The sequence below is a fragment of the Trichoderma harzianum genome, assembly GCF_003025095.1.
Source record: "Trichoderma harzianum CBS 226.95 unplaced genomic scaffold M431scaffold_16, whole genome shotgun sequence".
NCBI lineage: Eukaryota > Fungi > Ascomycota > Sordariomycetes > Hypocreales > Hypocreaceae > Trichoderma > Trichoderma harzianum.
Window position 1 is genome coordinate 33,717 of NW_020209264.1, and position 23,514 is coordinate 57,230.

A 23,514-nucleotide genomic window follows, 5' to 3' on the forward strand; every position below is an offset into this window, starting at 1 on the left:
CTTGGCTGTGCTGCCACCCGCGTGAGAATCTCATCTATCGTAGCGAGACGGCATGTTGGAAACATGTATTACCAATTACTCAAAAGGAAACCAAAAATAAACAAGACACGTCTCACTCAAGTTATGTAAAGGAGTAAACAAAACTTGGGTTCTCGACCCAGGGTCTGTCTCGGCATCGGCATCTTGACTGTTCTCCCCCACCTCTAGGTAGCTATTCGGAATAAACTCTTTTAACTCTATGCACCTCCATCACTCAAAGAGTTGCCTTCTAACCTCATTGGCAAGGCTGAGAGATTGACTTGACACCGCCCGGTCGGTACTCAATTGCGCCACGACGGCAAAACGGGTGGCCGAGTGGGATTGATTCGGCTGAAGATGTTCTCCCTCGTACGATTCATACAACAAAGCCAGTGGAGGAGGGCCAAGCTAAAAGGAAGGGAAGAGGAAGTGCGAGGGAGGGAGGGGCCTTGATTTCGAAGGAAGATGGTGAACGATAACGACTGGAGTAGTGACAAGACAAGAGCTATTACGGCGGATTGATTTTCATTCCATCAGCCCCCTCCCCCCTCTGAAGGATCGTTTCGTCCGTTGGGTACATGTGCCGTAGTGTAGTGTGTAGCTTAGCATCGCAGCAAAAGGATTCCGATGGCAGCCTATCACCAGTCAGGGGCGCCACCGCCATGGCACCAGCTAGGAAAGTTTGCAACTGCCGCAATTCATTCGCTCGCTTGGGTGGTCGGCGATGAGTCTTGTAAGACGCCACAGGTGTTTTGGATTTGTGCCCGGCTGCTGGGTGCCGTGTGGCATTTTGGGCCTAAAACGAAAATGCTGCCTTTTTTTTGCTGGTTCAGGGAGGGGGGTGAGAGTTTCTGTCTTGTTCTTGTCATCAGCGGAGCAACTTTGGAGCCCCTGGGAGGGTGTGTTGATTTAATTTATTTTTGCTTTTTTTGTTTAATTGGTGTTTGCATGCTATATCTGACCTTGATAGAATACTATTGATTCCCGCCTGAATGCATAAGATGATCCGAATAGGCGAACAGATAGAGAAATGAGGCCTTGATGACATGAGTGTTAACCGCAAGGGAATAGCCTCAATAGGTACCTGTCAATTCAATTCGACCCGCTCCCCACGTTTTGCTGCGTCTGGCCTGTCAGCGCCGTGCTGATACGCGTATCCACTTTTGATACGTGCCGATAACCAGGCCAGGTACCTACGAATGTACTCTGTAGCTGTTGGAGGTGTGTGGATGTACATGTAGAGTACCGCATGTAATCAGATCATGGCATAATTTGGGTTGCCCCCTCCAGCACGTCATGGAGAGCACATGCAATTTACTGTACTGTCTGGTACTGTACTGTACATGTATCCATGGCAGTGCCTCTCTTCTATGGCAACAATGTGATTTTTACCTGATATAAGGATGACAGTTTTATTCTTCTTTCAGCTACTACAAAATCGCGGAGTTAACGAACCCTTCCCCCAGCATTCACACACACACGGAGCGGCCCCAAACTCCGCTGAGTCAAAGACGCAATCCACGTGCCAACCATGGCCGAAAAGCAGGGGTCCCGTCCAGTAAGCTTCAAAAGCTTATGGAATCTCCAAATCGTAAGGGATGGCATGATTTTAATCGCCGACTCAGACGCCACAAGGAAGCCATTTCCAAGAACGGCATAAAACCGAAAATAATAATGGAATTAAAAAATAAAAAATAAAAAATGCTGGATGACACACAGACCGCTGTTTATTTGCGATTCGATTTACAACCCATTACAAACGGGGCTTCTTATTTGCCCGGCCCTCCATTTCTCAGCAGCTTTTCAGGGTTCATTGCTTTTTAGCTCAAATGGATTGAGTGTCGGTCTTGCTAACCGGTGACTAACAAGGCGGAACTCCGTTTGCTAGTAGCGTTTATCTGGGAGAGCTTTCCGTTGCTTATGCACAAGCTAGCAACTTTCAAACTTCAGGCCGTAGGCTAAAAGCGGACATTTGATTTGATTTGAATTGATTACAGCAGCAGGGCGGCAAGTGGATAACACAAACCTTGAAGTTTTCGGCCACTTTTTTTTTTTTTTTTTTTCTTTGGGAGCGGAAAGTGGCCCTGTAGATCAGAAATCCAATGGATCTAATCCAATACAAGAAAATGGAAGATGACAAGGGACAAGGAAGTCAACCCAGCACGCTAAAAGCACACATGGAGGCGAGGCAAGCGATACGCCCTGTGAAACAAGGCAATTCAATCTAGCTGGCGTACTTTCGTATGAGCTATACGGGGCCCGGGAATTGGAGACGGACAGCAGCTCTTTTTCGGTGTAATATTGGAGTAGCACTCGATGGTTATGTACATGTGCCGATGCAAATGCCTTTTGGGGGCCTCATGCGGCGATGCGGACTTTGATTCCGGTCGTGCTTGTCCAGCGCAGTTCCGTCCCTGTTCTTGAGGGGGTTGCACCGGCCGCTTGTAGCATGCCGAGCCGTTGGAACATTGAAGCACACGGGGGTTCATGTTAGTATGGATGCCAAGCAAGCATCGCCAGGCACGGCGTCGGGTGACGGCCGCACAGACACAAGTGTTTGGTGTTCCCCTCTGTCTCCGATCCTGTGAGATTGAGATGGAAGGTGATTGTACATATGACAGTGTACATTCAGCGTGACATAAGAGAGAGAGAGAGACGGAGATGGAGACGGAGTCTGAGAGAAAGCTGTGGCCACGAGCCCATATTTCGAGTAAATTCGGCGCACTCCGTGCTCCGTCCTGCAGGGCTCCGCGATCCATGGCGTCTGATAGACGCATATGCAAGCCTGTACGAGCTGTACGCAGAAGGGAAAAAAGGGTTACGTGTATTCCTGCTACTAGCGGGGCTAGACGAGAAGCCCAGAAAACCATCCCTTCCTCTGCATTGCATGAAGAAAGTGTGTACGAGTAATAGCAAAGCAGCCTTGGGTTTGGGTCAGTGTTCTTCCCGTCTGACATGTGCCGAGTGTGTGTTTGCAGAGTGGGAATCTTTCCGCTTGCCCTGCTTGCTTTTGCACTTTCTATCCACTCCAGCTGGAGCCCGGGTGGGCTAAATTCAAACCTTTTTTTTTTTTTTTTTTTTTTTTTTTTTTTTTTTTTTTTTTTTTTTTTTTTTTCGTTGTCTGACTGTTTTTCTTTTTGAAGAGTCATAATTAAAAATCTTGTAATAAATGATGATTCCAGTGGTTTAGATAGCGTGCGCTCTGTAGCTGTGCCGTACCTGTACCCATGCACTGCGAATCGCTGTATGCCTCTTATGCAAAGGGCCATGTATATTGACCAAGTCTCTACCAAATCTCAAGCATTTTTACCCAAACCTCACACATACAACATATCCCACTCTCCTGACTATATTAATCATGATTATTTAGTCTTTAGTTTGTCAAATTTCCAATCACTGTACTCGGTACTCCGTGCCACGTCCCCAAAATCCCAATCCCGATCCCAATCCCAATCCCACCCATCCCAAAGCTCATCCCATCCCAAAGCTCATCCCATCCCATGTACACGTCGAAACCCGCCATGCAGCAATTGTCTACATGAGCTGATTCCCCTTCAAAGTAACCCACCCCGCAACCGAAAGAAAAAAGGAATAAAATACAGAAAAAGAAAAAAGAAAAAAGGGCATTGGATCGAAAACATCCAAAATCACACACCCCGGCGTTCGGAGTCTTGCGAAGGTCCGGGCCCCGGGCGTTGATGCCGCCCGTTTTTTGGGCTGGCGCAATCTGCGTTACTGCGGACGGTCTACGGGCCACTCACTGTACTAGGTCCAGTAGCTCTAGGCCCTGTAGCTCAGCAGGTACAGGTACTGTAGCTCGGGGGTGTTTGGTTCCATGGTAAAAGCCCCCCCGGCCCCTTGGAGCGGGAGAGTTTGCATACGCGGGCTTTCGCGCCCTTTTCTTGCTGAATACAGCGATTTCACCTCGGAGTTGGCAAAGCCCGTGGTTTGCGTATGTATGTACACAAAAAGGCACAACACGAAGAATGGATATTGAAAGGATCTCAGGGGCGTCGTATTAGCAAAAGAGAACAAGACAAGATAAATTACAAGGCAAAAACAGGGAACGGGGGAAATCCTTGAGTGGATTTTGTCCGCTCCTTTTTCCCTTTTTCTTCTTTTGGTCCTTTCTGTTTCCATTGTGCGCACCGCACCCAAGACACCCCGATCGTCCATTTTGTTTTCTTTACTCCGAACAGAGTGCGGTTATCCAGCTCTCCAAGTCCGTCTGTCCTGTCAAAAGACCGCGGATATTGCGGGCCTGGCGGGTCGAGTCGGGCTGGCTGTCGGACATATTGACAGCACATTTGATGGTACCGTCCGCTCGGCCAGATCAGGCCAGGCAGACGCAGCACGATCGCCGCAGGCTATCTATCATTCGATATGGATCTCTTGATCAAAGATTTTAATTGCTTTATTTTCTCTCTCGAATTTTATTAGATTTTGTTTCGAGATAGCTAGCCCAGCCTACGCTGTTGTCTTACTGTTATCTACGCCCGGCAACTTAGAGCTGTCCCAACTGCCGGGAAACCAAAAAAGTTCATGTCATCAATCATGGCAAGGGGCCGGACCCAAAAACCCAATATTAGCATCTTCCTGTTTTGACCAAACCACGTTACCTGCCAAAGCTGTCAACCAGGAACCTTCATCTCCAGTAAAAACACCCCAATAAATCTCCAATTCACCAAGAAGAAAAGAGAAGAAACACCAGACCCCACAGGAACACGCAGCAAGCCAGTCTGCATCGTGGAAATATTTCCGATTCGGGGGGAAGAGGGGCTCCATATCGAAATATTTCCTTACTCCGTGACCGAACGCTGGTAAATAGTTTGTCAGCGCATATGAATCACTTGACAAAGCCGTCCGCCGCCGCGGGCCCCTCTTCTCTCCGTCCTCCTAACTGCTTGCTTCCATGGAGATTTCTGGAGCTTCGTTGGTTAATAATTTTTTAATTTTTCATTGCTTTTTTATCTCCGATGGGTCACATCGTGGCTCTCCGGAGTTGAAATGGGTATAACGGACGGACGGGGATAGTAGCCTAGACTTTGCGGTGCCGTGCATACTCCGTGCTCCTCTTTCTTTTTTGTTAATTCCCCCCGGTGCCATGATTATACACGTAATTCATGTACAGAAATGTCTCGAATGACTCTAGATGCAGGGCGTGTGTCGATGCTAGCTGGAGTAGAGTCACTTGTAGAGGAGCGGGAGGGGGTGGGATAAAACCCTTTCCTTTTTTCTTGTTGCTCTTGTGTCCAGTCCTTGTCCTTGCTCCATGGATGACAAACCCTGCCAATATGTGTTGACAAACTCCGATACCATTTCCCTAAAGCGGCTGATGATGCGAGCAAACTGGACAAGGGAGCGCCCGTCTGGTATTCTGGTCGAAAGGAAACACCCAATGAGGTCCGCTTTCAAAAATAAAATAAAAAATAAAACAAAATGAAATAAAATAGGGAAAATAATATCCATAAGATATGTAAACGCGTATCGTGTTCAGCCAATGTAATTAAAAATAAACATAAACGACCCCAGCCTAATGCATGTAGGAAGTCATCCGTGCGTTGTACGAGAACGAAACCGAGAAAAGCGTTTCCAAGAAAAATCACGGGCGTATTGCAGTAGATTGGATTTGACGACGACGGCATAGTGGCTGAGGGGGGGCTTGGCTTTTTCCTTGGCTACATGTTATACGCACGTCTCTGGCGATGCAATCGGCAGGGGTTGGGAGGGATGGGATACCATGACGTGTCGGCGATTTGGGGCCTTGTGTGAGATGAGTTCGAATGGTAGGTAGGATTGGATCGAAGAAGAAGGGGGGGGCTAGCTAGTTGGTCCCGACATCTCAGCAATGGCTGGGGGGGGGGGGCTAATGAAGCTGTTGCATCTCGCGTGTAAGCCCTATGGCCGCTTTGCGTTTGAGACGGTGATGATGACCAACCTAGGATGGAATCAAATGTGCTAGTTGGATACGACTGGAGAATGGTATTTTTATTGGAATTAGGTCACATTCACCGAGATGTCAAATCAAATTCAATCAAGTAGAGGTAGCCAACTTTTGTGAATTACTTCAAGCGTGGCATTGGTGTTGCCATCATTCTATTTCAAAAGCTCTGTTTGCTTGCTTCGGTTCCGTTTCCGTAACTTCGTCACGCTCCCATTATCAATTGATCCCCGACCCAAGGTCCACCCCACCGCCCCTTTCCAGAATATGTACCACATATACAGAAATGAACAAATGATGGTAAAATAACAAAAAGCAAAAGTCTATCAGTGCACCGCGCTTGTAGTGTGTCCCGTAACGCCCATTAATCCCAAAGTGATGATTGATTGAACCACCCATGAATGTAGAGAGAAGGTAAAAAGAAGAAGAGAAGGAATGAAGAGTGAAAATGTGAGAAAAAGAAAGAATGCCGAGAATCGAAATGTGTCGCATGGCCATGGATGGCTCATGATGAATCAAAGTCGCAACCAGACGACCCCTCCTCTTACATCCCGGTATGACTATTACACCGGTCCGGTCAAACACAGTTTGCCTCTCTCCATCCATGAGCATTAAGTCCGAATTGTTTTTGTATTTTCTTCTTTTGTTGCTTTGGTTCCTGTTGGTCCATCTTATATCGGGACCAGGTCGATATCGTAGCCGTTATACAAAGTCGGGTCGTTGATGCCCATCATGACGCCGTGATTGGAATTTGAAAGAATCTGAGGCTTGATCGTCTCGTAGCCGCCCTCCATCAAGGTAGGTCCCATGCCGCCGAGGTCCTGCATCGCGCTCTGCTGGAAGAACTGCATCGCCGCCATGTCGTTGGACGTCTTCATGGCCCAGTCGGGGAACACGTTCATCGAGGGGGACTGCGAGGCGAAGAGCGAAGCGGTGGCGTCGAGGTCTGGCTGGCCGGACTGGCTAAACTCGAATTCGGTGCTGCCCGCGTAGCTTTGAGGCGACATGGTGACCGGGTGGTTGTGGCTGCCAAAGGCGGCTCGTCGGTAGTCGATCTCGATATCGGAGTGGTCCAGCTCCGAGGAGGAGGCGCGGTCGGTGCGTCTATAAGGCATGGGAGACTCGCGCTCCATCTCGACGTCGCGGTCCTTGTTCTGCGCATCGGTGCTGTTGTGGTGGTCGTGCAGCTGCTGGGCCAGCTCCTTCAGGTCACGCTCGTTCTCGGGGAAGACGGAGTGGACGGGCAGGTCGATGTCGCTGTTGGGTCGGATGCAGCCCAGCTTCTGGGCAATGTTGTGGATCACGGGCTGGCCACGGTCGTTGAGCTCGGGCTCGCCAAGGTCCCACTGCTGGTTGGTCCTGACCATCTGGTAAAGCTTGTGGACGGTGGAGATGAGGGCAAACTGGGTGTTTTCGAGAACCTCTGCGTATCTGTGCGTGACACCCGTGTTAGTCAAAAGGCAACCTGGGAATGAATTTCGGAAGAGCTTACCCTCGAGGCAACTGCTTGTACTCCATCTTCTTGCGAACGCCAGCCGTGCAGACAAGGCCGTCATCCTTACATCTCTTACAAGGGAATTCACCGTCGCACTATTGGTAAGTCAGCAAAAGAAGCTACTTCCTAGAGTCTCGTTGTAGGGCGTACCTTTGTCTTCTTCATTCGACATCTCTCACAGGCCTTCCAGACGCGCTTATGTCTTCCATCCATGCCGTGTGTAACTTGCTCGTGGTGGTGCAGAGAAGCCGCATTGGATCCGGCACGCTTAGACGTTCGGTGGTTGGCCTTGATAGCCTTTGTACTTGAGCCACTGGCTTTTCTTGATAGTGTGGAAGGTGATGTGGAAGTGGATGATTTGTTATCCTCCGCAGGAGGAGAGGGCAGGCTATGGGCAACCATTGTGAATGTGTGAATGTGAAAATGAAGCTATCCCACAGAGACTGTTTACTCTTGATGGGGTTGGCTATACGAATATGTATAGATAAGGTATATATAACCGTTCAATGTGGATGGATGGTTTGTGTGATGATGTGAATTAACCCCAAGGTCCAGACAGCTTATGCTTTGCTTTGACCAGGTCCCTTTTCTTGGTCAAGATGAAGATGAATAATATCGGAAGAGTGAATAAGAGAAGGAGGTGAGGTCCCGACCCAGCGCAACGGGACCCGAGAGATTATATAAATACCAGATAGGGTGGTGTAGCAGGTTGTCTCGATGGAGATGGACGGTGGTGCTGAATAATGGGCACCGGTGGGGCTTACAGTGGGTTAATCTGGCCTGTGAGCTGACTGAGAAGCAAGCTGATGAGCATCATGGCCCTCGGAGGCTTTATGAGCCAAGATCAAACTAACGTTCGTTGTGAAAAAGCCAAACGGTAGCTTTTGATCATGGCGCACTCCTGTGGGATGGGCTTCCAAAGTCACCATGTACATGCACATGTATTTCCGGCTGCGGATCGAAACAGGGCCTCGGGGGGTGTCGTTAGGACTCGGCAACGCCATTATGTCCGAGGGCGCGAGAGTAGACGGACGGCCACTAAGCCGCAAGGGGGCGAGTAATACCTAAACCTATTCAAGGCATTTATGAGCTTTAACGGGAATAGCACTCTTTTTCCCACAGGCAAGGTCCCAGGGCGTCCTTTGCGCTACCGCAAAAGGCGTGGGCTTAGTCGAAGCATATGTGCAGTTGCAGGTACATGTTACAGGCGCGCCAACGCTTGGCCGGGCGAGACTGCAGGTATCGTCGACGAAGATGACACAATCATGGCATCAAAAGCGAGGACGGGCTGCGCGACCCGATTGTTTTTTTTCTGTGCTTGTGTCTTGGTTGCCGCGGTCTTTGTCGGCAATGGCCTTGCAGCACGTTTTTGACTTGTTCCTTTGGTCCTGGAAGATGACAGGTCCGGTCACGGCCAGATGACGAAAGTGAACGCTCAAGTCCAAAGCATAACGATGGATGGATGATCGGCGTGATGGTTGATGGTTATGGTGATGGTGATGGCAGAAGCGAAATCCCAAGGTATGATTACACACAACTGCCGTCAACATTATCGAGCAACAGTCATCTTGGGCAAAAGCCTAAGCAAAAATCCATGCTTCGTAATTCGTAAACGCAGCCCAGTCAAGCGTCTGCGCTTGCTAGCAAGCATCCCATAGCACTTAAGCCCAGCCCAGCCAGCCAGAGCCAGCCAGCAAGGCGCTACACGAAAAAGCGCTGGGCAAGGGTTTTTGGTTTCAATCCCGTTATCCTCTTTTCTGGGCGCTGAGCTAGGCGATTTGCCCATTCCAAAGTCCGCGCCGACGCGGGCGGACATGAACGGGCGAAGTTCCGTCATGACGCTGGGCAATCATCACCTCCGCGAAATTGAAGGATGTGTTGTGTGCGTGTGTGTGTGCGAATGTACTGTACCTACGACTGACTGACTGACTGCCTGTGCTTTTCTGTGGGAGTCATCAGGCAGCCTACCTAACAAGAGCAGGAGGCTCAGATATTACCGCTTGTAGCATGTGTAGAGTGCAGAGTAGTGTGTGCGAGTAGTACCCGTAAGGATGGATACAAGCATGCCTGATGATTGCCGCTGGGTCTTCTTGGCTTTGGAGGGGGTGGTTCATTCATTTCCCCTTTGGACCAGAGTGAATTGGTAATTTGTCAGTGCGACGTGGTGATCACAAAACACATGGCATGGCATCACGACAAGGCGCAACAGATTGTCAAACCTTCGGCTCATTGCCGAACTGGGCGTTTAGCCTTACAAGCGAGTTCTCTCGCCCAGTTGCCAATTTCCACATCAGGCTGCCCCGGAAGGATTACCGCGTTGGCTTGGGTGATGAGGCCCGACTGGCGTCTATATTGAATGGTAAGCGGGAGTAAACTAAGAGGTAGAAGCCGTCGATGGAAGAAGCCGCATCCTCGAAATAGTCGGCACCTTCCAGTCAGTTGATACGCCTTGAGCCAAAAGCCCTGCCTCTTCTACTTCATATCTCGTCATAGCTCTTGGGTACGTTCTGAGAGAGAGAACGTGTTTTAGTTACAAAGCATCATCGGAAGGCTGTCGTCTGCTGAATATACAAAACAACAGCAATTCGAAGCTTCACCCCTCCCCCTCCCCCCACCGTTCTCTCGAAACGGCAATTAATAACCATTTCCCCAATAGCATTTATTTATTCCTCAACATGTTACCTTGATGGGGGGCCCCGTTGAAAAGGCTCGCGGCTCGGGCAAAGATGCCATGACAAGACAATCTGCGAAGCGAAGCACAAGAAAAAATCGGTCTGGTGCTGATTAATTGTTCGCCAAAGGGAGCAATTGCCTTTACGGCGATCGCTTCGATGCCCCAGTAAAAGCTCTTTCGTTTCTATTCTACAGCGGTGCGGGTAGCATTGAAATCTGCAAGCTCTGATTGGAGGCGCCGTGTCTAAGCCCTATCAGAGGCGGCACCTTTTTGCGTCAATCCCACCTGGCAGTCTTTTTGCCCGACACAGTAAAAGGTCCCCATCGCCGGCAGTTTTTTGCTGTCATGTTGCTATATTTGCCCTTTCTCCCACCTTTGGCCGGGAAATGGAAGCTGCCAAGGCCTGCACGGAACACGCCAAGCGAGTGGGAGTTGCCCGCAGATCAACAGGTGAGGAGAAGGGGATTTGGATTTGTGGACAAGAAATTGCGAGATACGCTGGCGATACGACGGCGGGTTAGATCGAGTCTGTACAGTACACACTCTAAATAGAGGTCGTATCAATACTACATGTACAGTAAAGGATCGTGTAATATGGACCACCCCTGGTTTGGCGAGCGCGCGCTACAGCGCCTGGCGTGCTCCCGATGGATCAGAATGTCAATATTTGTGCCGCGCGCGAAAGCGAATATACAGTTCCAAGTAGTATCGCTAGTACCTGGGCAAATGGGCGAAACAGCTGCCATCGATGACAGCGAATTCGATGCCAGCAAGCCATGCCACAGGGAACGCCAGCACTGATTAGCGCCTTGTGCCCCATCCGCCTTCTCACTGGCACTGGGCAGATGTGATGCGTCGAAATCCAAATTTCTGATCCAAAATCCTTTAGCATGCAGTGCCCGCTTCCTTCGTCTCGACAATGAGAATAAGCTGATGTCAAAATCCCCCAAGAGACTTTCTGTGCCCAGCTACACGTAGCCACCCCCGCCTCTCTCTCTTCTCTTTTTCGAGCTTCTCTTATTTTCGCCCGGCCGCCCAGCGGGGCTCCCAGAAGCAGCAAAACCAAACTGACGGCTCGCAGAGACCCTCTTTTTCCCTGGTTGCTTTTTTTTTTGCTTTCGGCCGTCGGTGGCGCTGGAGTTGCCCGAGCGGTGGGAGCAAGTCGCAGGGACCGGCGGCGAGACTTGGGGCGGCGCTGGGGGGCAGCGTTTCAGCCCGGGTATCGCAGAGGTAGCCGCTACGGCATCGGGCTGGCAAAGTGACCACCCGCGCTAACAGGTTTGATGGTATGGAGACCTGATTGACCTTTGACTGTACTGTACCACGGCTCACACTCGCGGACCTGAACTCAGCTCAACTCACTTCTTACTTGTCATGATCCAAGATAAGTCTAATCGTAACACGAACCAGCCATTGAATTCAACTCGTCGCTGGCTGGAGCAAGAGGGCTGCGCTCGTGACGTAAATGTCGACAATGGACTCGTCGCTGACGCCGAAGGTTACCAAGAATTTTGGTTTTGCTTGACTCAAACTTGAGCAAAAAGCTTCAATAGGGTCGTCTCTCTTTGTCTGCGGAGCCCCTGCATCCATAGCTTCTAGGCATTCGTCGTCTAGCGGCTGGAGAATCCATCCGCAAACAACAGGTCGAAAAACGCTTCTGCATGTCGGCAGATACATCGCGCACAACAGGCGTATTTTCTTGAGGCTCTCGTCGCTAGCTACTGGTAGCGCGGGCTAGTTGCGTTGTGGTTGTTAATTCCGATTCCCGTGGCGCCATCAGGTGAATCACGTCTCCTCGATCCCTTTCTGCATAAGCCTCTGCATGATGTGTGTGTGTGTGCGTTGTGTGTGTGGCATAAAACGGGATAAACCCGGTGAAGCTTGGTGGTGCATGCAAGGCACTTTGCTGGCCACACTGTTGGCACAGATAACAGCTCGCACTCGCTACCATTCCCGACGCCAGCCAGTCCACGGACGAAGAGAAGGTCCAATATCCGGGCCCTGGGTGCCTAGATTTTGCTAGCAGAAATGTCTTTTTTAGTTGACAGGGAGTCCCTAACTTTGGGGGGTGTCAATTGACGGAGCACGGAGCGTAGGAGCGTCTCCTCTGATCCTTCGGCCTTGATGCAACTCGATAGCAATTCCGTCTCCTTGCGACGTCAAATAAGAGCACAGACACATCCGGAATCACAGCAGTGAAGAGGATCAATCACACACTGCTGGCATGCCCGTCCTACAATGAAACAAGGCGCAAAGACCTAAAGAACTGCCAAAGGAAGCAATCTTTCCGCGCCCTTTTCTTCCCAATTCCGCTGGAGCATCTGGCAGCACCGCCTTAGTTACTGTGCCGTGGAACTTGGCCCGGAACCCCATTATAGCCGAGCCCGATCGGATATCTTGCAGCCGGCAATTCTCCCCCCTTCCCACCCTCCAAGAACCAAAAGCCTCAAATCAACTCTTTCGTTTCGTTGAAGCGTGCGGACCGCTTTTACCGCCCACCTTTCCTGTATGAGCGGTCCTTGTCCGTTCGTAGGGCTCACGGAAAGAAGCCGGCTGAAAGACGAGGTGACGCTATGCCCTGCCCTTGCTTTTTGGACCTTGAATTGTATGTATCAAGAATTACATACTGCACTGTTGCTACCGTTGTCCTGGTGACTCATTTCGGCCTCCGCTTACCAAACTTGACGTTCCCAGAACGGACGGCGATTCATTTTACGAATTTTATTTATTTGCATTTTATTTTATTTTTTCGTTTTGCCCAGGATATACCGGTAATCAGAATTAGTACTCCGTATTTCATCGATTAAACACAAGCGCAGTAATAGAACTACACCGTGCTTATCTACCGAGCTGCCAACCGTCAAAAGTAAACACTTATGGACTCTGATGTCATTGATAGATACCTTACCTCGGGTTCGCTCTCGAACAAAACAGAGCGAAGTTTTTTGACACACTTCACACGTCGCGAGAGAGTTTTTCGCAGGGCACGTGTCCAGCTCCAGCCCTAACAACCTTTCACCCACTTTGGCTGCCAATACGACATGAAAAAGTTGGGTGTTTTGGCATGCAAAATGAGGGGGGGCTGGCCTGCAAGTTGGAGAATGAAGCATAAACCTCAAACTCTCATACCCACAGCGGCAGCGTTGCGTTGTGGCAAAAGCTGTATGTATGGAGGCTTTCCAGCCACAACCAATTTTTAAGATTTGCTGGATTCCAGAACCCTGTTTTCGGTGTCGTTGCTTACAGGCACGGGAGAAAACATGTTCGGCACATGTCTGCGCCAAAAGGTCGATCGCTCTCTCTTTCGTTGATTGAAGCGTGGTATGGTGGGTGTGTGTCTCATCTCAGCTCATACACTATCATGGCATGGCGCCTGTCCGCAACTCAAAAAAACAAAGAATGCGGGGATGCTAATGAGACTCTTTCGAGCTGGAACTTGCGATGGCGCAGGCCAAGGTTCTGATTCGTGCTGAGCTTATGGCCCATTTTCACCAATTAGGGAGCACCTGGACGGGCGTTGCATTCATTCAAATTCTCATCACATTGCAGCGGGAATACGTGCGCAAACGCTGGGTGGAAGTCCGCAAATGTGCGCACTTTTGCGGCCAATGAGCAGCCCGTACACCCTCCCTTTTTATTTGAGCACTTTCCAATAACGTGCAATGGTCGTTAATGTAATACATTTGGTGTAGTAATAATCGCAAATCTCCTAGGAGGCGGGAATAGCAAAAGGCGCGGAATCGTCCAGACTCTCTCCCTGGGGCTCGGCCATCTTAACGGGAAACGGGCCTTTCTCCAGAGTCATCTGGCCCTGTACAGACGACCATCTATTTGCTGGCAATGTCTCCGGTAGCCTATGGCCCTTCGTTAGCCTATGAATGCCGTCATGCAGCTCCCGTTGTTGCGAGAACCCCTGATTCTTTGGATAAATTGGCTGGGCACAAAGTCCAAGTACGAGTAGCTTATCGGGTTGGATAGCCGGGGCCGAGAAGCAGAAAAAAAGCCCCCTTCGAAGCCCCGATACGCCGTCTCGTGGCCTTGACATTTCCCGGGCGTCCTTTTGTGTAATTGCACGTTTCGGCAGCGAGAATGGGCCGCTTACCTCACCCTCACTCACTCACCCCTCGGCATTGCGAAAATTACACAAGTTTCTCGGACTGCGGAATTTCGAACTGATGAATAAAATCCCACGGAGCTTTACGTATTACTTTTTTGTGCACTTGTAGGACGAGGTATAATAATAACCATGTAAGCAAAAAATAAAGGTTCATGTTCCCAAGTACAGTTACTTGCTACTGGGTCCCTTGAGCCTTGACCTTGATCGCACACGCCCCCCTCCAGGCACTTCGATTCCGGGAATGAGAATTATTATCGCGATTAACCAGGCGGGTCCCCATCGCTCTCACTACAATGGAATCCGACGAAATGGATTCAGGAGCGTTTTCTAGCCTGCAGCGTGATGACTCGCGTTGCACAGAATGGAGACTCTGGAAACTTGCCAACTTTCTTTTTCTTATTCCCGTGATTCCTTTTTTTCTTTTTTTTCCGGGTCTTGTGCCCCCTTCTCCATCGACCCAATTGCGTATCAAGTGATTCGTCGAAATGGTGCTGGCCAAAGTTCTTCCATTTTTCTTTTCTTCTTCTCTTGCAGACTAAACGATTCAGTTAATGATGGGGACCGCGGAATATGCCGCAAGCCGAGCCAAGGCTAATGCTAATCAATCCTCAAGGCTGCTGTAATGCTGAATAAAGACGTCCTGAGTGCTGCGTCCCGAGGCTGAGATGATGTTTATTAAACCAGAGTCCCCACAGAAAACGTTGTTTATGTGAACCTCCCAAAGGTGATTACCAATCGAGATTCACGCTCTTTGGGCTCTCTTCACGCTGGCCTAGCACACAAACTGCTTGCAGCCTAGCTGTGGAATCACCCTCAAATCGCATCGCGTCGGCACTAGAAAACCTGCCCCTTCGACGAGTCCCATGATCCTGATCCTTGCCGGGTGGGTTCTCCGATTTCCACGGTCCATGTCCATGGGGGGGCAGCCCTGCAGGAGGCGAAAAGAACGCAACCCTCATTCAGAAAAACAGAGTTTCCATCCGTCCTTCTAGAAGCATTCCCCACAGCGGACGCTTGTCGGGACCAGCTCGGCCCAAGCTAGACATTTCTTCGTAGGTTTTGAGTTGAGAAAAAGAAATGGAGTACCGAAGGGGGCACTTGAAATTTCCTTGTATGGAAAGAAGTCTCTTACAAAACTGCTTCCGGTCCGCTTGAGCCGCTTTTGCCGCTCCGACTTCCAGACCAGAACGGCATGATATCATTGCTCAGGCAAAAAACAAACCTTGGGATTCGTCTAAAATCTGAAAAGGGCATTTTTCGTCGAAGGCGTGTGAGATGTTGATTGATTAATTTCCAAGGCGAGACGAGAGAGAAAAAAGCGGGCATTGCTTGCTTTACGATGCGCGAAATTCTGCGCTGCAACTTTGTAGTAATAAAAACCCCCGAGCTGTAATGCCGAGTTGCAGGTAGCATTGAGCAAGCGCATTGAGACGAGTGGGTTATGCTTGTCAATGTAGCTTTTCTGTTTTACGCGTGGAAACGGAGTCGCTGTTTCGTCGATTTTTTTTGTCGTGTGCCGGCGCCGAGGACTTACAAGTTCCGCGGGGTGTCGACAAAACAATGGAAACGATAACCGCGAGGCTAGCGTGCGATATTTACAAGGTGTATACGGATTATACAGTGAGCCTCAAGGGGAGAGGGGAGGGGGGGTGTCTCTGGATGGATGCAGAAGGAGATGGTTAATGAATTTAACGATAAAATCGAAAAAATATGATACATCTTCAAACTAACATATACAATATAGCTAATAGAAAAGAAAAAAAGAACTCAATCTAGTTTGCACTTCATCCAGCATGAAGCTAAAAAGGGGGTCCCTGTTTTCTCGCTCTTTTCACGTAGCCTCGCCGCGGGGGAAACGGGAGATCGGTCGCCGACCCTGCGGCTGGAGACCACAAGACCCTTACCGAGGAGAATTGCCAAACTGGTGTTGGTATTGTATTTATGGAGACCTTTCTTTCTTTGCGTTGTTTGTGCGGTGCGGACGAATTGCAATGCAGACGGAGCTGAGCCCGCAAAAAGAGAAGAGAGCTCACAGTACGGAGTACAGAATCAAGGGGTCAGGAAGCTCCGGTGCTAGGCCTAAAGAGAGCAACGCAGGCCTTGTCCGGACTACGTCACCGAGCCCGAGTCGGACCTCGCGTTATTAATCCCATGGTCATGCTTTTGCCTTACATCTTGATTGAGCTTTTCGATGATTCTCATGACCTCTGGGGAAGTTCTAGATGACGAGGCTAGGGAATCTTCCGGGTTTGCAGGTTTGTTCTGTTTGGGAGCAGTGGGCTGCATCACGATTCGTCCGAATTGTTTCGGGGATTGAGATGGGATGTGAGATGAGTGCTTGTAAATCCGATTCCCATGATGCGATTTGCCTGGGGGTCGATTTACCCCGAGTTTTCTCGTCTTCTGATTTTACAAAGCAAGAAGGACAAGGGATCTCTATACGGAAGGGTTGAGCCGGTGCATGTAAAATGCAGACAAGGCTGGGTCACGACCTGGTTGTTCTCGGGGGTTCTAGCCTCTTTCCAGCCCGCCACGAAGAAGACAAAACTCCATACTCGTACGGCTTTGGTGATGTTATTCGGTGTTATATCCGTTCACTAGGGACATAAGGTTTGGTTTCATTTGGGACGAAATAAACCAATTGAGCGTTCCCAGCTGTCACTTTTTTTCTTTTTTTTTCTTTTTTCTTTTTGCCCTGCCCATTGAATGCACACCCCCTCCCACCCCCCCTTTGTGTCCAGGCCCCCTTCATCATGATTGATCGTCGATCGTGGCTCTCTCGTCCTTGGGTACCCCCCCTGGTCCGTTCCCCCTTCTGCCCGTTCTCCGGCACGGCTTCAAGAAGCGCTCCGTTGGGCGGTGTTCGACACTTACACACAGGACGCGAAGGGTGTGGCTTACTCACAGGTACATGGCACAAGCGCATGGAAAAGCGGGAGCGCAAGGTCGTTCGAGGTGGCGCGACATTTCATGGCTTATTTTACTCCACCATCCCGACAGGGCCCCGATTTGTTCTTCTCTGGCCTTGTGCTTGTTCGGTTTCGTGCTCCACCGTGCCGAGGAGACGTGCTGACTGGTCAATTGGCCCTCGGGGAGTCGGAGTCTCCGCGGAAACGATGGCTGGCAAGCTGGAACCCTCGCGTGACTTTTTGTGTGGCCCATTCTCGTTATGCTCATATCCTCCCATTGATGTCTTGTGCCTCCTTAGGAGTTGAGCTTGTGGTGCTTAGAGTCATATCCCGCGGCTTTGGGGGAGAAAGGGATCTCGCTTCAGGAGAAGCAATCGTTCGGTTGGCCTTGTTTTTTGCGCTCTTTTCTGGGTGAAACTCCCAACTCCTGCATGAAAGAAATAGATAGTCTCAACTCCTAACTCCGATTCCCCTCGTATCTGTGCCGTGCTCGTACGAGTGAAGTATGCCGCTCCGGCACCGATAGCCATCTATCTGCATGCTCTCTCTCTCCCCTTCTCCTGGCTTGCTTTTTGCTTTGCCCGGTTCGAGTACACACGCTGTGCCGTCTTCCAGAGTCCCTCGCTGAATCTTGCCGAGTTTGACGACCGGCGTCCTTCAGCCGACAGCCTTGCCGCCCGTCCTTTTGACAAATCCGGGGTGGGTCTGATGCAACTTCACTCCTGGCCCGTTTCTCAAGTGCCGATGTCATTCTTAGTCTAGGGGCTTGCGACTAAAGTTAGGTCTTGTAATTTCTGACTGTGTTTTTTATCCAATCTCGAGCCATGACGACATTGCCGGCGCCGTTCCGTCTACGTTCAATGCAAAAAGAAGCTTGCAGGAATGGAAAGAAAAGAAGACGAAATATCTCCGTATCTAACGCACATCCCCCATCTCAAAAAACTACTCTTAACCGATGTGCATCTCCGAGACCGGGGCCCTCATTGCCGGCCGGAGGTTCGCCGTCTTTGTTCGGTATCCACATGGGGGTTCACACCTTCTAAACGCCCAGGGCTTTGGAATTTTTTTATGTAGATGCGGTTTGACGTACATGTAACCTCATGCAGGCTCCGTGTATCGATGAATTCTTTGGTGTATTCTTTTTTCGCCCGGAGATTGGAATCGGGTATGCATGAGCCTCGGTTGGCGCCATGGCTTGTGTTCGAGACCCTGAACTAAAACATTCGATGTATACATCATCGTGTTCCACATGCTTGCTGGGCGTGTGCATGGGAATCGGAATCCAGAAGCCATGGCTTGGAATCTGTGGTCCACTATATCGATGATTTTATTCATTTATCTATCTATTTATCGATTTAATTATTTTTCTATGACTTCAGCTTGGTTTCATTGCCGATTGCCGGTGCCCGTGTCATGTTGCAAACGCTCCCAAGAACTAGCAATGCGCCTTCGCACTCAGTTCGGGGCAACCGTTATCTACCTATGTAATATGAAGTCATTACATGACTCTAGTTGCGGAAAATTCCGCGTATCTTTATTATATGGATTGCTTCCAAGGCCCTAATGTATGGCACTCGTTGTAAATCACGAACTAGCCTCGGCAATTACTTTTACTATGGCGATCTTGATGGATTGGGGGATTGATGAGATGATTTGTGTCTTTTTTCCTATTCGCCGTACAAGTTTCCGGCCCTATAAGTCGTGTAAGTTAAGTTACGTGTATTCTCATGAGTCTCGCCTTCTAATGTGGCTGAAATCCAGAGGCAGAACGAATATTGGCAACTCTATTATTTTGGGGTTGTTAGCCAGGTACGTCGAGGATTCGTCAGTAAACGTATCACATGCTATTGAGCCATCAATACCAGTAATATCTTTATACACTCATTCCATACAAAAGCGGTCTAGAACACTTTAAAATATCTGCATGAAGCTCTTATTTGACTAGATAAACTCCAACATAGCCACATAACCTGCGCCTCATATGTGGGGGAAAGTAACACTGCAATAACCTTTGAGGGGAATATCACATGTATGTATAAAGTAGCCAGATTCATGTAAAAGTCGAGGGAGTTGGGCAATTATGTGGCTGAGAATAAAACCGGCCGCATGCCCATTCTCGTCCAAGGATGCAGATTTGTTCTCATTCCACCTCCATATACAGATCCACAGCCAGCAAACAATTCAGCCTCATGACCCGATGACTTAACCAAATCTTGAAACATGTTGGTGGAAAAGATATAAATAATGAATTCAAACTGTGTTATATGATTCATATCGGCGCTTTATACGCCATCGCTTCCATTAGACTATCACCCGGCGGCCTCAGCCCCTTGATGCGAACCCGAATACTCAAGCAGGCCCATGTACAGTATCGATTAACACATCCAACAACAAACTTGACTTCTTTCCAATCATCAAACATCTGTGTACACAGGCATTGGCGGATTCTCCCACTCACAAACAGCCCAGGTCCAAGCTGCACCAGAGTGATACTTGAAGAACAGCGACATATCGTATCCATAATCAGCAGGCAAGAACAATTCGGGATCAGCACTCTTGGCCTTGTCCATGGCCTCGACTGTCGCAAGAGAGAGAAAGTGTTCTCTACGTGGCCCACGAGGTAGGTTACTGCGGAATGTTAATACGATTACGCGAGAGAAAACGAGTGGACCATCTTACAGAGCGTTTCCAAGAATGCCGTGACAGAGACTCGGCTCCTTTCTGAGCAATCCCAGCTCCCAAATGGCTTCTTGTCCCTTGCTTATTGCGGCATCGATTTCATCATGAAGCTCGGGAAAGTGTGGCCGGATAGCACGAAGAGAGAAGATAAAGCCAGGGGCTCCATGACACCACTGCATGAGGCTTGGGTGGCGGGTTTCGTCAATCTCCTTGGCGATAGGCCAGTTTCCATCTTTTTGCAGATTTAGCAAAGCTCGAAGCTTGGGGGCAAGCTTTGGCGCAAGAGCAGGAGTGGTGAGAACTAGCTGCGTAATGATTCCTATATCGCCGTGACCAGCACCGATGTACTTGTGCTTGTGGAAAGTCCACCCCCCTTCATCTTGGTCCAAGCTGTCTGCTAGAATCTTTTGGGAGACCTGAGCGATTGGATCCTCGAGAAGAGCGGCGCTGTCTGGGACGTGGTGGCGTATCAGCCTTGAGAAGTAGAGCGTGCCAGCTCTTCCCTGCCATATTTCCGACTCGAATGGATCCTTTTCTGAATCTGCATAAGGTCCGACGATGATGGGCATGTTGGACAAGAAATCCTTGACATGATTGATGTCTTTGCTGATACAGGCTTTGAGTGCTTCGTAGGCCAGCTTCTCGCAGCTTATCCCGACTCTGGTGGTGAGTGCAAGCTCTCCACGGTCAGCGCTGAGGTATTGCTCCGCCCAGTGCAAGAGGGTGTGATCTGCAACTTGGACATCAGGGTAGAGTGTGGCGAGTCGGAAGAAGAGAAAGGCAATGCTGGTTGGGCCTCGTATGAAGCCACCAAGTTGCGCCGGATCAGGGTAAGCGGGCAGGGGAGGAGTCGTCTTGAGAATGTGCTCCAGGGACGACTTCATTAGCTGCAGAGGGTCATGATTTAGCGACTGTAGCGGGAGGTCATTTGGTATGTACTTGAGCGCCATGGCGACTGCAATCTTGGTTGGATCTTGGGTCTTTAGATCTGGAGTAACTGCCGTCTCCCTGTGGAATGTGAAATGTATGATGATCGAGCTGGGGCGGCTGTTCCTTATTCTTACCCTGGAGATATCAGGTGGAGGGTCGGTTTAGCACGATGCGGCTAGATCCTGCTAGGCGGCACCTCGGAGGCATCCTCTGGATTCCATTCCCATTCAGTTGCCTGATTGGTAAAGTCAATAAATTCATTCAAGTGGTTAATTATTGGGAATTCAAGGTGCAAATGGTGGATCGAGATCAAATGTTAATGCTCCAACATGTCTGTCCGTTTTTGGTGGTGAAAGCTGGCGGTGATACAAGTTGCAAGTAACTTCAGAGCTTAGAAGCTCGCCCCACACCACATGCCAATGACGACACCATTTCGCCTGTCATCGCCTTCAGCCAAAAAGCTCAAGCTCTCCGCGTCACGACTTTTGAAGCTATCAAAGAGCATCTCGAACCAACTGCAACGCCATAGACTATAAGCTTATCCAACATTCCATTTGCGTCTCCAGTCTTCAGCTTCATTCAAGTTTCTGTCTTTCTCCACAGCACGAGGCGAGCACCGGTGGCGGCTCAATGGCTGAATCACCGCACCGAGAAGAGAAGCCGCGCAATCGCGTCGTCGATTCCATCAGCAGGAGGGCCGAGAATGCTCTGTAAGCGTGTTGAGCACTCGCAAATCACTCAATCACCATGGGCACTGAGAAACTGACGGCCATTAGCAAGGAAGACTACGGGAAAGCGAGGGTCATGGCCTCTGACGCCGTCCAGAGCCAGGCATATCTCTATCCCATCAAGGTGCACATCACATCACCACCAGCTTTAGTAGCGACTGAGTCGACCCTAACTATGGATTTGACAGGGCATCTTCTACTTCCTCGCTCACCGGAGCTTATGGCAGCCGCTGATTGACCGAATCATCCCTTATGGCACGCTCACAATCTCTGTCATTGCTGCCATGTTTACCTTTACGTACCTACCACAGCTTGCAGTTCTCTTGCTCTTCAATGGCCCATTGGCTGTATATTCTACAGTTTTACTCACGCTCAACGAAAGTTCCATCCTCATTCACATGATTTCCCGCACTTGGATACTCCAGGAAGCTCTCATGGATACCTTTGACGGAACACTGGTTTCGAGAAACGCAACGGCCGTTGTCCAACAAGGTCGAGAGGTGAAACCTGGTAGTGATCCCATGAAGAAACTAGGCAAGGTATTCAAGAAGCGGTTTGATAAGATGAGCCTCACTGCAATGGTCCGATATTTCATGTACCTACCTCTCAACTTTATCCCCGTCGTGGGCACCATCGCTTTTATTTTTCTTCATGGTAGGTGTATCAATATTCCAAAGTCACAGAGATTGACCTGCTAATGCTTTAAACAGGTAAACACAGAGGCAAGGTCGTACACAGTCGAGTATGATGATACTACCCCGGATGCTACCAACGAGGTCTTTGTACTAACAGTGTAAAGTATTTTCAACTCAAGAGCTGGTCCGAGTCACAGAGGACGCAGTGGCTCAATAACCACACTGGAGCTTATGCATCGTATGTTTTATCTCACTGATATCATGCAAACCATATCAGAAATCACCTGCTGATTGCCATTTTCTTACAGCTTTGGCGTCGTTGCGACTCTTCTGGAGATGATCCCGGTGGCGTCCATCTTCTTCTCCTACACAAACACCGGTATGAACGCATCACTGCAAGTCCTTTGATCTGATACTGACCTATTTAGTTGGTGCTGCCCTTTGGGCTGCTGATATTGAATCGCAAAATAACGCCATGGTCAAGGAGACTGCCCCAAATCTCAGGCAGGCAGCCGAGAATGCGAAAGAACTTTAGATTCATCGCCAGCCGCCTAGGGGTTTGTCAAACAGAGTGCTCAAGATGCATCGGTTGAACGATCGAGCAACAGCTATTTCAATGTTTGCTACCGGATGTTCAGCCGCGGCTAGGGTTTTGACCACCGAGAGATTGGAAACGCGGTTGAATCGTCTATTTATGGAGTTTCCGCGCGCACACGTACACCCGAATGGGCTGAGTATCTTGAGATGCTTTGCATCTGTAACAGCCTGAAATTGTTCAAGTTTTCACAAAGAATGACGAAAACGCTACATTATAATAATAGGTAGTTAGCATAGAACAAAACCGGCCAGATCTCGGTTTTTGGTGAGACAGTTTCATACAAGCAACATCGCCCAGGAACATTCTCAGCCAGGGCCGCATCTCCTTTGTGGCAAATCAGGCACCTCGTCTCATACTGTCTTATCCTGATGCATGCTAACATGGTGTCTTACTGGGCAGAGGCTTTATTCGTCTCTACTCTTCAACTTCCCTCAAGCATTGATTGTCTGCACCCGTCAAGCCGGTGCGGACACCAGCCCAAGCCTCCGCGGTCTAAATTAAGTTGAAACACGGAAGGCATAGCTGAACAGGGGGAGCATGGAAAGCAGATTGAAAGAGATTGAATGGAGCTTCCGGCCTCCCTTCCGCGGCTGACCTGTTTACGGATGTTACACTCGTCTATACCTGCAGGTAGGCTCTTGGAGTGACACGACCCTCATTGTTGCGATGACACGGACTCATTGTTGCGATGACACGGTCCTCATTGTTGTGAAAGGACACAAGACGTCCTGTCATAATGCGAGAAGGCGTTGTGCGAGGGAGATGGCGGGAGGCAAACGACCGAGTCTAA

The 23,514-nt window shown here is 49.6% G+C and overlaps 6 protein-coding genes across 6 annotated transcripts; 2 read left to right on the top strand and 4 right to left on the bottom strand.

Moving 5' to 3' along the window:
• Window positions 1-4,461: 4,461 nt before the first annotated feature.
• On the bottom strand, window positions 4,462-5,170 carry M431DRAFT_512510 (hypothetical protein; the record flags this gene model as incomplete). Its single annotated transcript, XM_024919853.1, has 1 exon — window positions 4,462-5,170. A coding segment is annotated over exon 1 (233 nt), but the record flags the coding sequence as incomplete, so codon positions are not given.
• Window positions 5,171-6,630: 1,460 nt separating this feature from the next.
• M431DRAFT_96722 (hypothetical protein) lies at window positions 6,631-7,856 on the bottom strand (the record flags this gene model as incomplete). The annotated part of the gene is made up of 3 exons (XM_024924852.1): window positions 6,631-7,390; window positions 7,452-7,549; window positions 7,605-7,856. The coding sequence occupies 3 exons, from the start codon at window positions 7,854-7,856 to the stop codon at window positions 6,631-6,633; spliced, it is 1,110 nt and encodes a 369-aa protein (XP_024769379.1).
• Window positions 7,857-16,496: 8,640 nt separating this feature from the next.
• Window positions 16,497-16,938, top strand: M431DRAFT_265497 (hypothetical protein). Its single transcript, XM_024913900.1, has one exon. The coding sequence runs from the start codon at window positions 16,601-16,603 to the stop codon at window positions 16,844-16,846; it is 246 nt and encodes an 81-aa protein (XP_024769380.1). The 5' UTR covers window positions 16,497-16,600; the 3' UTR covers window positions 16,847-16,938.
• A 262-nt stretch (window positions 16,939-17,200) lies between these two features.
• M431DRAFT_512513 (hypothetical protein) lies at window positions 17,201-17,600 on the bottom strand. Its single transcript, XM_024919854.1, has one exon. The coding sequence runs from the start codon at window positions 17,430-17,432 to the stop codon at window positions 17,226-17,228; it is 207 nt and encodes a 68-aa protein (XP_024769381.1). The 5' UTR covers window positions 17,433-17,600; the 3' UTR covers window positions 17,201-17,225.
• A 1,493-nt stretch (window positions 17,601-19,093) lies between these two features.
• Window positions 19,094-21,103, bottom strand: M431DRAFT_20235 (hypothetical protein). Its single transcript, XM_024913344.1, has 2 exons — window positions 19,834-21,103; window positions 19,094-19,782 (listed from the first exon to the last, which is right to left on the bottom strand). The coding sequence occupies exons 1-2, from the start codon at window positions 20,781-20,783 to the stop codon at window positions 19,569-19,571; spliced, it is 1,164 nt and encodes a 387-aa protein (XP_024769382.1). The 5' UTR covers window positions 20,784-21,103; the 3' UTR covers window positions 19,094-19,568.
• Window positions 21,104-21,393: 290 nt separating this feature from the next.
• On the top strand, window positions 21,394-22,661 carry M431DRAFT_96837 (hypothetical protein; the record flags this gene model as incomplete). The annotated part of the gene is made up of 7 exons (XM_024924875.1): window positions 21,394-21,473; window positions 21,540-21,615; window positions 21,680-22,145; window positions 22,202-22,233; window positions 22,291-22,364; window positions 22,435-22,505; window positions 22,555-22,661. 7 exons carry the CDS (start codon window positions 21,394-21,396, stop codon window positions 22,659-22,661), a joined length of 906 nt encoding a protein of 301 aa, XP_024769383.1.
• Window positions 22,662-23,514: the final 853 nt, after the last annotated feature.

Bases quoted from the DNA above. Each gene is read 5' to 3' on its own strand.
- M431DRAFT_265497 (XM_024913900.1), top strand. From the start codon at position 16,601: ATGATGCGATTTGCCTGGGGGTCGATTTACCCCGAGTTTTCTCGTCTT.
- M431DRAFT_512513 (XM_024919854.1), bottom strand. From the start codon at position 17,432: ATGGGAGGATATGAGCATAACGAGAATGGGCCACACAAAAAGTCACGC.
- M431DRAFT_20235 (XM_024913344.1), bottom strand. From the start codon at position 20,783: ATGGCGCTCAAGTACATACCAAATGACCTCCCGCTACAGTCGCTAAAT. The intron at 19,783-19,833 runs GTAAGATGGTCC...AACATTCCGCAG, and splicing joins GGCATTCTTGGAAACGCTCT to TAACCTACCTCGTGGGCCAC.